This window comes from Silurus meridionalis, chromosome 22 (genome assembly GCF_014805685.1).
Source record: "Silurus meridionalis isolate SWU-2019-XX chromosome 22, ASM1480568v1, whole genome shotgun sequence".
NCBI lineage: Eukaryota > Metazoa > Chordata > Actinopteri > Siluriformes > Siluridae > Silurus > Silurus meridionalis.
In genome coordinates, this window is record NC_060905.1 from 3,721,489 (window position 1) to 3,732,847 (window position 11,359).

At 38.1% G+C, this 11,359-nt stretch overlaps 1 protein-coding gene and 1 long non-coding RNA gene across 5 annotated transcripts; one reads left to right on the forward strand and one right to left on the reverse strand.

The window, feature by feature from the left end:
* Positions 1–254: 254 nt before the first annotated feature.
* rsad1 (radical S-adenosyl methionine domain containing 1) lies at positions 255–5,362 on the forward strand. Of its 2 annotated transcripts, none has more exons than XR_006923794.1 (9): positions 255–580; positions 966–1,099; positions 1,883–2,087; positions 2,552–2,917; positions 2,998–3,061; positions 3,476–3,619; positions 3,717–3,771; positions 4,271–4,374; positions 4,859–4,896. XR_006923794.1 is itself a non-coding variant. In XM_046835193.1 (9 exons), the coding sequence occupies exons 1-9, from the start codon at positions 485–487 to the stop codon at positions 4,977–4,979; spliced, it is 1,293 nt and encodes a 430-aa protein (XP_046691149.1). In that variant the 5' UTR covers positions 257–484; the 3' UTR covers positions 4,980–5,362. The 2 variants fall into 2 exon arrangements, 1 of the variants encoding a protein (XP_046691149.1); XM_046835193.1 differs by having other exon boundaries at positions 257–580; positions 3,476–3,623; positions 4,859–5,362.
* LOC124376213 lies at positions 4,821–11,249 on the reverse strand. Of its 3 annotated transcripts, XR_006923796.1 has the most exons (5): positions 10,927–11,249; positions 8,938–8,992; positions 8,742–8,861; positions 6,647–6,814; positions 4,821–4,953 (listed from the first exon to the last, which is right to left on the reverse strand). It is a non-coding gene; the product is annotated as an uncharacterized LOC124376213 (long non-coding RNA). The 3 variants fall into 3 exon arrangements; XR_006923797.1 differs by lacking the exon at positions 8,742–8,861; XR_006923795.1 differs by lacking the exons at positions 8,742–8,861; positions 8,938–8,992.
* Between the last annotated feature and the right edge of the window lie 110 nt (positions 11,250–11,359).

Genomic DNA, 11,359 nt, shown 5'->3' on the forward strand with positions numbered 1-11,359 from the left:
TTTGTGTTTTGTGTCTTATTAGATTGCTTTATTTAAATAATAACAGCATCAACACACACCACATAACACAACACTAGTAATAATAATGGCTTCAAAAAATAAATAATATTACATACTAATAAATAATAAAATAATAATAATAAAATAAGTAAAACAAATACCACAAAAGTAATCCATGTGTTACCTCACTAGGCCGCTAGGTAGCACTATTTCAGTTACTCATTGCCAGTCACTTGCATAGCCCGAAGTGCGCAGGAAAAGATCTTTCCGTTTGGGACAGAACCAACATGTGTATCCGTAAAATAGTTCCGCAAATGTTTTCCTGGCACGAGTTTGAGTTGTTTTGAAAATGTTATGTATATATTTTATATGTATATATAATATGTTAAATAGTTGAAATGCATTCGTTGCTAAAAGACAATATGGCGTAAATATATGGGTTAAATATGAATATTTTGCGTGCTGTCTGGAGGCGCTCGGTTTGATGTGTCCGGGTGAGCAGGCAAGAGGAATTAAAGTTTACAGCAGTCAGGAGCAAAGTCCTGCAGGACATCCAGAACAGGCTTCACTTTATGTCCATGTGAGTATCACAGTGTCTTCCTGTCTTTATGTGGTGCATTAATTACATTTCCTATTGCGGATACACACTAAATTATTTATCTAATTCATGCAACTAACCAGCAATGGTGTTGAGGGCCCTGCTTAAGGGCCACATGGAGTGGCAGCTTGGTGTGGCTGGGATTAAAACTCATGACCTTCAGATCCAAAGTCCACTAAGTTACCACTTCCCTGTTATGTATTAAATAGCAATTATATAACAGTCAAAAATAATGACCAGTGCCAACAAACACAACAATTATCACAATCACAAAAATATAATAATATGAATAATAATTGTAGCTCCAACTCCTAAGAAGCAAACTTCAGACTGCCAACATGTAGACTCTCTTTTTCTTTTCGAAAAGTGGCCGTACTGCTTGAAGCGATGCTCTTACTGCAACTTTAACAAGTACATCCCTCGCTCGGTGAATAACGAGGTTATGACAGAATGCCTTCAGCAGGAGATCCGGACACTGCTGCAGCTCAGCCACGTTTCTCAGTATGTACTCACACACACACACACCCTGATACTCCTGTGTACTGTAATAGTTTATAATCCCTTCATTCAATGTCATCCAGTAGAGGGTGGTGAATAGTTTTCAGTGAAAAGTTTCTTCCTCATTGTTATGACCCATAAATTGGTGCTATTGGCAAACTGACTCAAAAACAATTGAGACAATTTGCTAAACTTCATGCAAGAAATAAGGCACAATATGGACTAAATTACTTGACTGACTTTCCAGCCATATGTGGTTTCTTTCCCAAACTGTTACCAAAGTTGGAGGCATACGATCGAAAATTTTCCCTTTACCCAAACCTGATCCAGCATGACAATGCCCCAGAACACAAGGCAGCTCCATGAAGATCTCCTGTGATAGAGCTTGGACCTCAACCTTATTGAACACCATTGGGATGAATGTGATCGCTGACTGCACCCCAGGCCTCCTCACCTCACCTCACCTCACCTACATCAGCACCTGACTTTGTTAAGATCCATGTGGCTGAAACAATCTCACACAAATCTCCACAAAATCTAATGGAACATCTTCCCAGAAGAGTGGAGGCTATTATAAGAGAGAATTAGGACTCTGTGTAGAATGGAATATTTATAAACCGCATACCAGTATTACGGTCAGGTGTCCACAAACATTTGTGATTTTTTTTTCCAAGCACCCGAGTAACCACTGTACACAGAAATGCAGAATTCTACTTATGTTGTTCATTCGGATACTATATATTAGTTATATGGCATTTGTTTACAAGAAGTATATGTTATGTGTAGGATCAGCTCAGTGTTCTTCGGCGGAGGAACTCCAAGCCTGGCCCAAACCTCCACTGTAGCTGCTGTACTAGAGAGCGTCTCGGCACACGCGCGACTTCACGAACACGCCGAAGTGACGCTTGAAGTGAACCCTGCGCCCTCAGGAAGAACCGCACTCAGAGATTTCGTGTCTGCCGGAGTCAATCGGTTTTCTGTTGGGGTGCAGGTGTGAACACACACACACGCACTCACACACACACACACACACACACTTAATGGGGCAAACATGTTACTCTACAAAAAACCCAAAAAGCATGCAGGTCCTATGAGAGATGAAGGTTCTAAAGATATTAAGTTCTATATGGTTTTTAGTAATGAATTCTTTCTTGGTCATTCTCAAATCCATTAAAGAACTTTTCAAGACACTTAAAACAGCCCATAGTATCTTCTGGTTTTTGGAGTTCTAAATATTTTTCTACAGACCTGAGGGTTCTAGAGAGTTCCGAAGAAAATAAAAGACTTCAGGGCTCTATAGGCTTTAAAGCTTTCAACCACTGGACTATGAACCTTCAGCTATACGATTTGTCTCCACACCAATGCAGATTACCTCATGCAAAGTACAAAAAAGCCACAACCCATATCTGTGCCACTAAACAGATTCTCCTGGTACGTGAATTTATCTCTTCACAGTCTCTGAACGAGTTCAGTCTGAGGGTTCTCGGGAGGGATCATGACCCGCAGCAGGCTCTGCAGACTCTTGAAGAAGCTCGGACCCTCTGCCCCGGACGTGTTTCGGTCGATGTCATGTTTGGAATTCCAGGTCAGAGTGTCGCATCGTGGGAGAGAGAGTTGGAGGAGGTTCTGCGTGTGTGTGATGATCATGTGTCTCTGTACCAGCTGACCCTGGAGAGAGGAACTCACCTGTACAAACAGGTAGAGCAGGGAAACGTCAGCATGCCCGCTGATGATGTGACTGCCTCCATGTACAAGTCCGCTCGGAAGGTTCTGGAGCAGGCCGGATTCCTGCAGTACGAGGTGTCCAACTTCGCCAGACATGTGAGTGCAGAAAAGTGATGGTTTAAAGTGGAAAGTTTATGACTCTAAAACTACAGCGATGTTTCTGTTTGATTGTTTAGAATGCTGTAAGCACACACAACCTGGGCTACTGGAGAGCACAGCCGTATATAGGAGTTGGACCAGGTACGTTTTTACTTATGTAAATTTAATCTGAACTGTTTATTAGGGTCATACTGATGAGAGAGAGAGAGAGAGAGAGAGAGAGAGAGAGAGAGAGAGACTGACTGACTGACTTAATTAAATTCTGAATAAAACAGACAAAAAAGAGGAAGGGGGGAAGGAAGGGTAAAAGACAAAAATGTAGAAAGGTAAAGACAAAAAACACAGATAGACAGACAGACAAAAATACAAATACACAAAAAAACAAAAAGATAAACATACACACACTGAGAGACAGACAGAGATACACAGATGCACAGAAAGAGAGACAGAAATAGATACACAGACAGAAAGAAATAGACAGATAAGAAAGATAGTTCTCATAAAGGAAAAAACCTGGAGTTCAGTTTGGTGTTCATGTACTCGGTTGTGTTTCAGGAGCTCATGGTCGGTTCGTTCCTCGAGCTCTGGGCTTGATCCATCGGGAGGCTCGCACTCAGACGTTAGAGCCAGACTTCTGGATGAGAGAAGTGCAGCAACACGGACATGCAACACGCAGACGCATACAGCTCAGTCAGCAAGGCCTGTGAGCTTCATCCATACATTCACAACTTGTCAATTACTGAACATACTGCACGCTCAGGATATTAACCTCTGCTGTGTCGTGTCGTGTCTGCAGTCTGGAGGAGGTGTTGGTCATGGGACTCCGATTGACTGAAGGGATTTCCCATAAGGTATGGTAAAATCTCATTTTAATCGGAAAATACATTCTATGAAATATAAACATCCATAATATATATACAGTAATATACAACAACAAAGCCTGTCTTTCTGAACATTTTTTATTTAGCAGAGAAAATTTGTCAAATCAAAACTGGAAGGAAAAAAAATCTATATGCATCAAGTTTTTATACATTACATGTAACGATAAATGGATACAAAGTGCAACATGACATTCTTTAGTGAATCAAAAACTGTAATTGTTGGCAGGCATTTTCTAGAGCAATAAATCACTTACTGTCAGAGGAATTGAACCAGTTTTGCTTTAGTGACACTAATATTACAAGCTACCTGTAACAGCACAACCCGAGTGTTTTATTCCGTATTTATCCAAACACAGTAATTTCAGCTGGATTAGAGCAGGTACCGGTTGTTTCATACCCTGAATTAGTTGTGATGGATGAGTTGTGGAAACTAACCCTCATTTTAATGTGTTTGGTTTTGGTGGAGAAGCACTGGGCAGCGTTCAGCCCAGAGGTGAACCTTCACCAGGTTCTCGGTGCCTCAGCAGATGTTCAGAAACTTCAACAGAGGGGCTTTTTGATCCTCGATGACAGGTGACTAAAACCTTTTGATTTTTATATATATAATCAAACACGAAGTCTCAAACCAAAGCTGGTCTGAGGTGAACAAAAGTTTGGAGATCCCAGGTGTAGGATCTTGATACTTGAGGTCAAGAATTACACAAATAGCAAGTCTTCAGTTTCCAGATTTTTTGGAGAGTGTAAAAAAGCAGTTTGAATGTTTGAAAATGTTCCTAGTCTCTGATAAATGACCAAATACTGCTCCTTTAATCCAAAAATGTATATTCATTAATGTAGAGTGAGTCATAAAATAGAATCTTTTATTTGTTTTCCTTTATTTGTCACATGTACATTACAGCACCGTAAAATTATTTTCTTCACATATCCCAGTTTGCTCAGAAACTGGGGTCAGAGCGCAGAATCAGCCATGATATGTGTGTGTTAAGGGCCTTGCAATCTTACAATTGGTAACCCAGCACCTTAAACACTGGCTCTGATTCTTACTTTGTGTCTGTAGAGGACTGCGCTGTTCCTGGGAGGGTTTGGCGTTATTGGACGGTATTCTGCCTGTTTTGCTGCTGGAGTTGGACACGTTCTTCAGCACACCCACATCTGCAGATGGACACAAAGAGATATAAGAGACTCTTGAGCCAGAACTACTTGAAGGCAGCTACCAGATTTCTTCAGGTTTTTTTTTTTTTTTTTTTAAAGATTCTGGAGTAACACTTGAACTGTAACTACTGTACTGCACTGAAAGGGTAAAAAAAAGCATAAATTATTTAAATGTTTTAATAATCTCAGCAATGTACTGAATTGTATTTAATGGAAGCTTTAGAAACGTGTTTCTGACCTTTATCAATGTCAATTTTATATTTCTTAGTCTTACAATCAGACAGGCAAATAAAACTCTGAAACTGTATTACATTTGAATTCAATAAAAATCAAATATCTTGAATTGAACAATGTTTTGTTCCGCATATGTACTAGGGAAGTGAACAAATAAATGTTTCATAAAAATTTATACCTATTTTATTTTGTGCATTTTTTAAAATTAATTTTAATCCAATGAGCCATACTAGGATTTGTTTCTGTATTTTTCCTGAATGTTAATTATTTAAAACTAAAAAAATTGCATTTGATTTAACCCATAACTACCTCTTTTCTCTCTTTTTTTCTAAAGCAGCTATGTATGCTACTTCTTGTTGTAGGTTACTATGAATCTTTTTAGAGTAGAGTTTTTCCGAAGGTTTTTACATGTACTGTCTCTTTTCTCTTGAGTTTCATCCCTAGTTTCTTCTTCATTTCTCACTAGAGTCCTAAAGAAGGGATAGTTTGTTTTGGGGTAACCAAACTTTTTTCCTTCACCAGGTATCATTTATTATTTGAATATTATATGAGATAACATTGACATGTACAAGTCTGCATTGAGATCCCCAAGATAATCATATGACTAATTTTTAGGGGTGATATCAAACAGGTGCTTGTCTTTTTTGCACTTATTTTCCTGACACTCACATACACACAAAGACTTCAAGTAAAAGCTACACCCTTCTGCGTAATAAAGGACACTTAAACATTGTGTATGCTCTAATATCAAGAGCACCTGAAGAATAATGCCTTTAAATAAAAGATTGATGAAATATTGATTTAGGAAATTATCAATAAAACAAACAAACGTCATCTGAATGGATGAAAGAAAAGAAAGACAGGAAAAGCCAGACATACACTGCCCGGAAGAAATAAAAAAAGAAATTGAGAAAGAAAGAAACTGAGAAAAGAAATTGAGAAAGAAAGAAAGAAGAAAGAAAGAAAGAAGAAAGAAAGAAAGAAAGAAAGAAAGGGATGGATGGATGGATGGATGGATAGATAGATAGATAGATAGATAGATAGATAGATAGATAGATAGATAGATAGATAGATAGATAGATAGATAGATAGATAGATAGATTCACACATTTTTGGTTCTAATTTGCTTAACCTCCCGTTCAGCATTAATGCATTTTATAATAATTCAGTTTTAAATCGGGTTTAAATCGGGTTTTACGTCTTTTATTACTGGGGATAAAGAAACGTGAACTCATTTTACATGTATCTTCAAATAAATGTCTAAAACCACATGAGGGCGCCAGAGACGTATGAAAGATTCCAGACAGGCTCTGCTGAGCTCAGCTGAAACGTATACCTCATCCGCTGATTCTTTTTCTTTTCCAGCATCAGTAATTCCTACCCACATCATTTTCCTGTTATTCTCACATTTTTACACAGCTGGCAATAGACAGTCAGCAACTTCTATTCTTAAATCTACCTGATAGATATAATATAAAGGAGCCAAATTGTGCTTGTGCAGTGAATGGATGCAGTGAACAGTCTGATGTCAGCATTGTGCAGCACTTCCTTGCTTTGCTCCACCTCTCCGTCTACACCCCCCTCACACACGTCTGTCTTCAAGCTTTCCTCCAGTGATGTCATCCTGCTTTTGTTGGAAAACAAAGAAATTGGGGTCTGTTTACAGGGGATAACAAAGTGTGTGTGTGTGTGTGTGTGTGTGTGTGTGTGTGTGTGTGTGTGTGTCTATAGAGAGTTTGTGTGAGGAAAAAAAAAGAAACAGACTGTCCCAGTATAAGGATGTGAGGAAAGGGAAAAAATAAAGTATGTTATGGACATTAAAAATGCATGTTCCTGCCTGAGTCTAGAGTTGAAAGCAAATCCCAACAGGGTCTACCAGCCTGGATCAAGGTGACACACCCAAGGGTTCAGGAGAAGAAAATGTAGAAAATAAAAATACACCCTGTTATTATTCATGTGACACATCTGACTGCTTCCAGACAGACAAAATGGCCAGCATGGTGTCTTTTTCGAATAGTCTCAAGGTCAACAACTTGGTACACAAAATGATGCACCAGTTTAAAAAAAAAATTTAAAGGCTGATAATAATCATCTTATTAAAAATCATAACAGTGACCTTTATACCTTACAAGTTCACAATTTCTCATCAAATTTATGCTGACGTCATAAACACTTTGTTTGTTTGTTTGTCAAAACAAACAAACTAAAGGCACAAATAATTGTGGACATCTTTAGGAACCCTGGACAATCAACTGTCTTTTTCTGCTCACAAAGCTAATCTACATGCCCATGTTGATTTCTCTTTCACAACATAATGAGAATTTGTCCACTAGGTGGATGTCCTGCATCTTTAATAAACAAGCTACAGTTTGTCCAGAATGCAGCAGTCAGAGTTCTCACAAGGTTGAGGAAATATGATAATATAACCCCGATCTTCTCATCCCTACACTGGCTACCTGTTAAGTTTCTAATCGACTACAAACTACTGCTACTTACTTATAAAGCACTAAATGGTTTGGCTCCTATGTATCTCTCCAGTCTCCTAACACGCTAGAATCCGTCACGCACCTCGAGATCTTAAATCTCTGGACTTCTAGTAGTTCCTATAATAGCAAAGTCCACTAAAGGTGGTAGAACATTCTCACATTTAGCTCCTAAAATTTGGAACAGTCTTCCTGACAGTGTTCGGGCTCAGACACACTCTCCCAGTTTAAGTGCAGATTAAAAACTTATCTTTTTAGCGAGTTCTTCACATAACACACATCACATGTCATAACCTTGTGCTCCAGAACATCTAATCACATGCACATTATCAACCTGTGCATGTTAATATCATGAACAGCAGCTACGCTAATTTTTCTCCACTGCTTCTCTCTCTTTACCCATCCCGAGGCATCCTGAGGTTGCGCCAGCTCCAGTCACGTCCCACCTCATGAAGATTATGGACCTTTAAAGAAGTAGATGCTGCAAACATCCCGACACATCTAGAGACGTACCAGCGCCATTTGGATCCACATTCATGTGGAGTTTGGACACTGGACCTCTTTGAGTGTTTAAAGGCTCTGGTATGGAGAAGCTGGTGTTGGATCTGTGATGATCGCAAATGTTGAGATATTTTTAATTAGTTAGGGTTATCCCTAACCCAAACTCTACTCTGTTCTGGCTCTGAGGTGAAAGACATTATCAGTCTTTAAAACACATCTAAAGACCTACATCTTTCACAGATTCCTAAAGTAGCACTTCTTGCATTAAAAATGCATTTGAACTGTTTGGCAGCTTGGTGTGGCTCGGATTTGAAGGCACAATCTTCGGATCCAAAGCCAAATCCAGGTACTGGTTTAGTAAAGTCAGGTACTGATATAGGTGAGTTGAGGAGGCCTGGGGTGCAGTCAGAATTCCAATTCATCCAGAAGGTGTTCAGTAGGGTTGAGGTTAGCACTCTATAGAAGGCTACTCAAGTTCTTCCACTTCAACCAATTCCACTTCAAATCATATCTTCATGAAATGCTGCCGCATCCAAAGACATTCTATACATTTATCTGCCTTCAACTTACCTGTGCTAACAGTGTAGAAATTTACTACATATAGCTGGAAAAGTCAGGTGTCCCAATACGTTTTTCCATATAGTGTATTTGTCTTTTAATAGTAGGGTATGGAGTAAAGTCACCGTGTCACTGTGAGAAATGAGAGTTATAATTATACAGTAGATATGCATTAACTCAAAGTTTCAGGAGTTAGATAAGAGCTCACCCTTCCTGCTCATTCTTGCTTGACATTCCAGTTCTTACACATTCCAGGGCACATCCTCGTTCAAGTAAATATTTAGACCGAAAAGAAAACCAAAAGAAAACAATGAACGGCAAACCTATATACATGATTCGCTTCATTCCAGAAAAGGTGTCTGACTGATGTGTAGAATTCCGTGCTTCATCACACCATTCATTCATCATAAAAATAGTTCATGCATCATCATGTACACCCTTTTCATTCAACATTTTATTATTTATACTAATTTCTGTTTTGCCATAAATATAATTTTATTGTAAAACTCAGGCAACTTCTTTTCCTTAAAAAAAGGATGTGAAATATAATGTAAAACATAATCTCTTAATATGAGTTTGTAATTCCACAAACAGCAAAGCACAATTTGGGTAGAAATTACATGCCACAGGTGTGAACAGTTTTGTTGGCATGGTCCTTTACAGCTGCACATTCACATGCAAATAGTGTGTGTGTGTGTGTGTGTGTGTGTGTGTGTGTGTGTGTGAGACAGCTATGCCTGCACCAGACAAGACCGGTGGCACTGTAGTGGTTGCCAGATTGGCCGTCTTCCCTCATTTCATCACTTTTTTTTAGTTTCATATCTCCTCCTCCACCTCCTCCTACTACTAATCATCATCAACATCATTGCTCATGGTTCCAGAGCCCCCTAAAGCTACTCTGTGTTGAATTTCCTCCCACTTTCCAAAAACCTGTAAGTAGTGTATTGGATATGCTGCATTATGTGAGTGAATGGGTGAGTGTGAATGTATGTGTGAATGAGTGTGTTAATGAGTGTGTTAATGAGAGTGTGAATGAGTGTGTGGATTAGTGTATGCATGGCGTCCTGCTTGAGCTGATCCGTCTAACCCTCTAGATCAAATATGTCGATCACGATTCCAGACAGATCAATCGCAACGGTGGTGTGGGCAGAAAGCATTACATTAAAAAAATAGATATTATTTATGCATTTTTAAAATAGGCACATCATTTTGACTTGGTCATTTTATAGGTAGCTCGCATGCTGAAAAAGTGTGTGCACCCCTGCTCTAGATCAAGAAAGAAAGAAAGAAAGAAAGAAAGAAAGAAAGAAAGAAAGAAAGAAAGAAAGAAAAAAGAGATCAAGAAAGACAAGAATGAATGAAATAACAAGAAAGAAAGAAAGAAAGAAAGAAAGAAAGAAAGAAAGAAAGAAAGAAGAGATCAAGAAATAAAAAGAAAAGATAGCAAGAAAGACATGAATGAATGAAATAACAAGAAAGAAAAAAGGAAGAAAGAAAGAAATAAAGAAAGAAAGAAAGAAAGAAAGAAAGAAAGAAAGAAAGAAAGGAGTTTTAATAGAACATCAATTCACATTGCTGATAATAAACTATTTACTGTTTTACATTTATGTTTATCTGTTTCTTTTACAGCATTTAATAAATGGTATATATATATATATATATATATATATATATATATATATATATATATATATATATATATAAACAACTCATTTAAAACATTTTTTTAAATTTTTTATTTATGATCCTACTATTATTATGGTTTTTAATCAAATAATAATAAATATGATGTTTTATAGATTACTAGTATAAACTAAGACATGCGATTATAATGGGAAATACACCTTATTACAAGACTTTTTGTTTGACAAACTGCTAAATATTTTATATTATGATTTAACTGAGCTTTTGAATCTATATTTATATATATATATATATCTTTTTTTGTGAAGGCATTGTTGTTGTTGTTGTTGTTGTTGTTGTTTTTCTGTTTACAGTGTGCCAACAACAGCAAATTTGGTCTTGTTTATATTAGATCTGATCGGGTAAATTTGATTAGACATTCGATTTCCAACAACGTGGATATTTTGTAGAAGTTGTTATCACTTTTAGAAGACCGAGAGCAAATCATTAGACTAGCAAATGATTCATTCAGAGGATCGACCACTGACTGTAATGTGGGTTGTAATGCATCTACCTGTTCATGCAGCGACCTTCGGAAAATCTCTTCACACGGATTGTGAGTGATGCTGAGCGGGGGAGAAAACACGGAGTGGATTATCAGAGTCAGGATTAACAGAACGCTTTGGTGGGGTGGGGGAGAGGGACACCTCAGCCGATGAGGGCAGATGAGTGGCTCTAGGCACCGGGACACCACCCCTCTGTGCACGGGCTTGGTTTATAGCACTGTTCATTAAGAAACTTATGCTTCTTTTGGTAAAAAGTGCAACCACAAACTGTTACTCCCGCCTGAAAAAACAAACCGCACATAAACAAAACATGTTAGCTACTTCCGGCGGAAGTGATACCCATAATCCTTTTTACAGCAGTCACAGTATAATACGGTTAACCTATAGTACGTCACAGTAGTTTCAGATCAAGAAGTGGGCGGAGCTTATACAGTCTATATA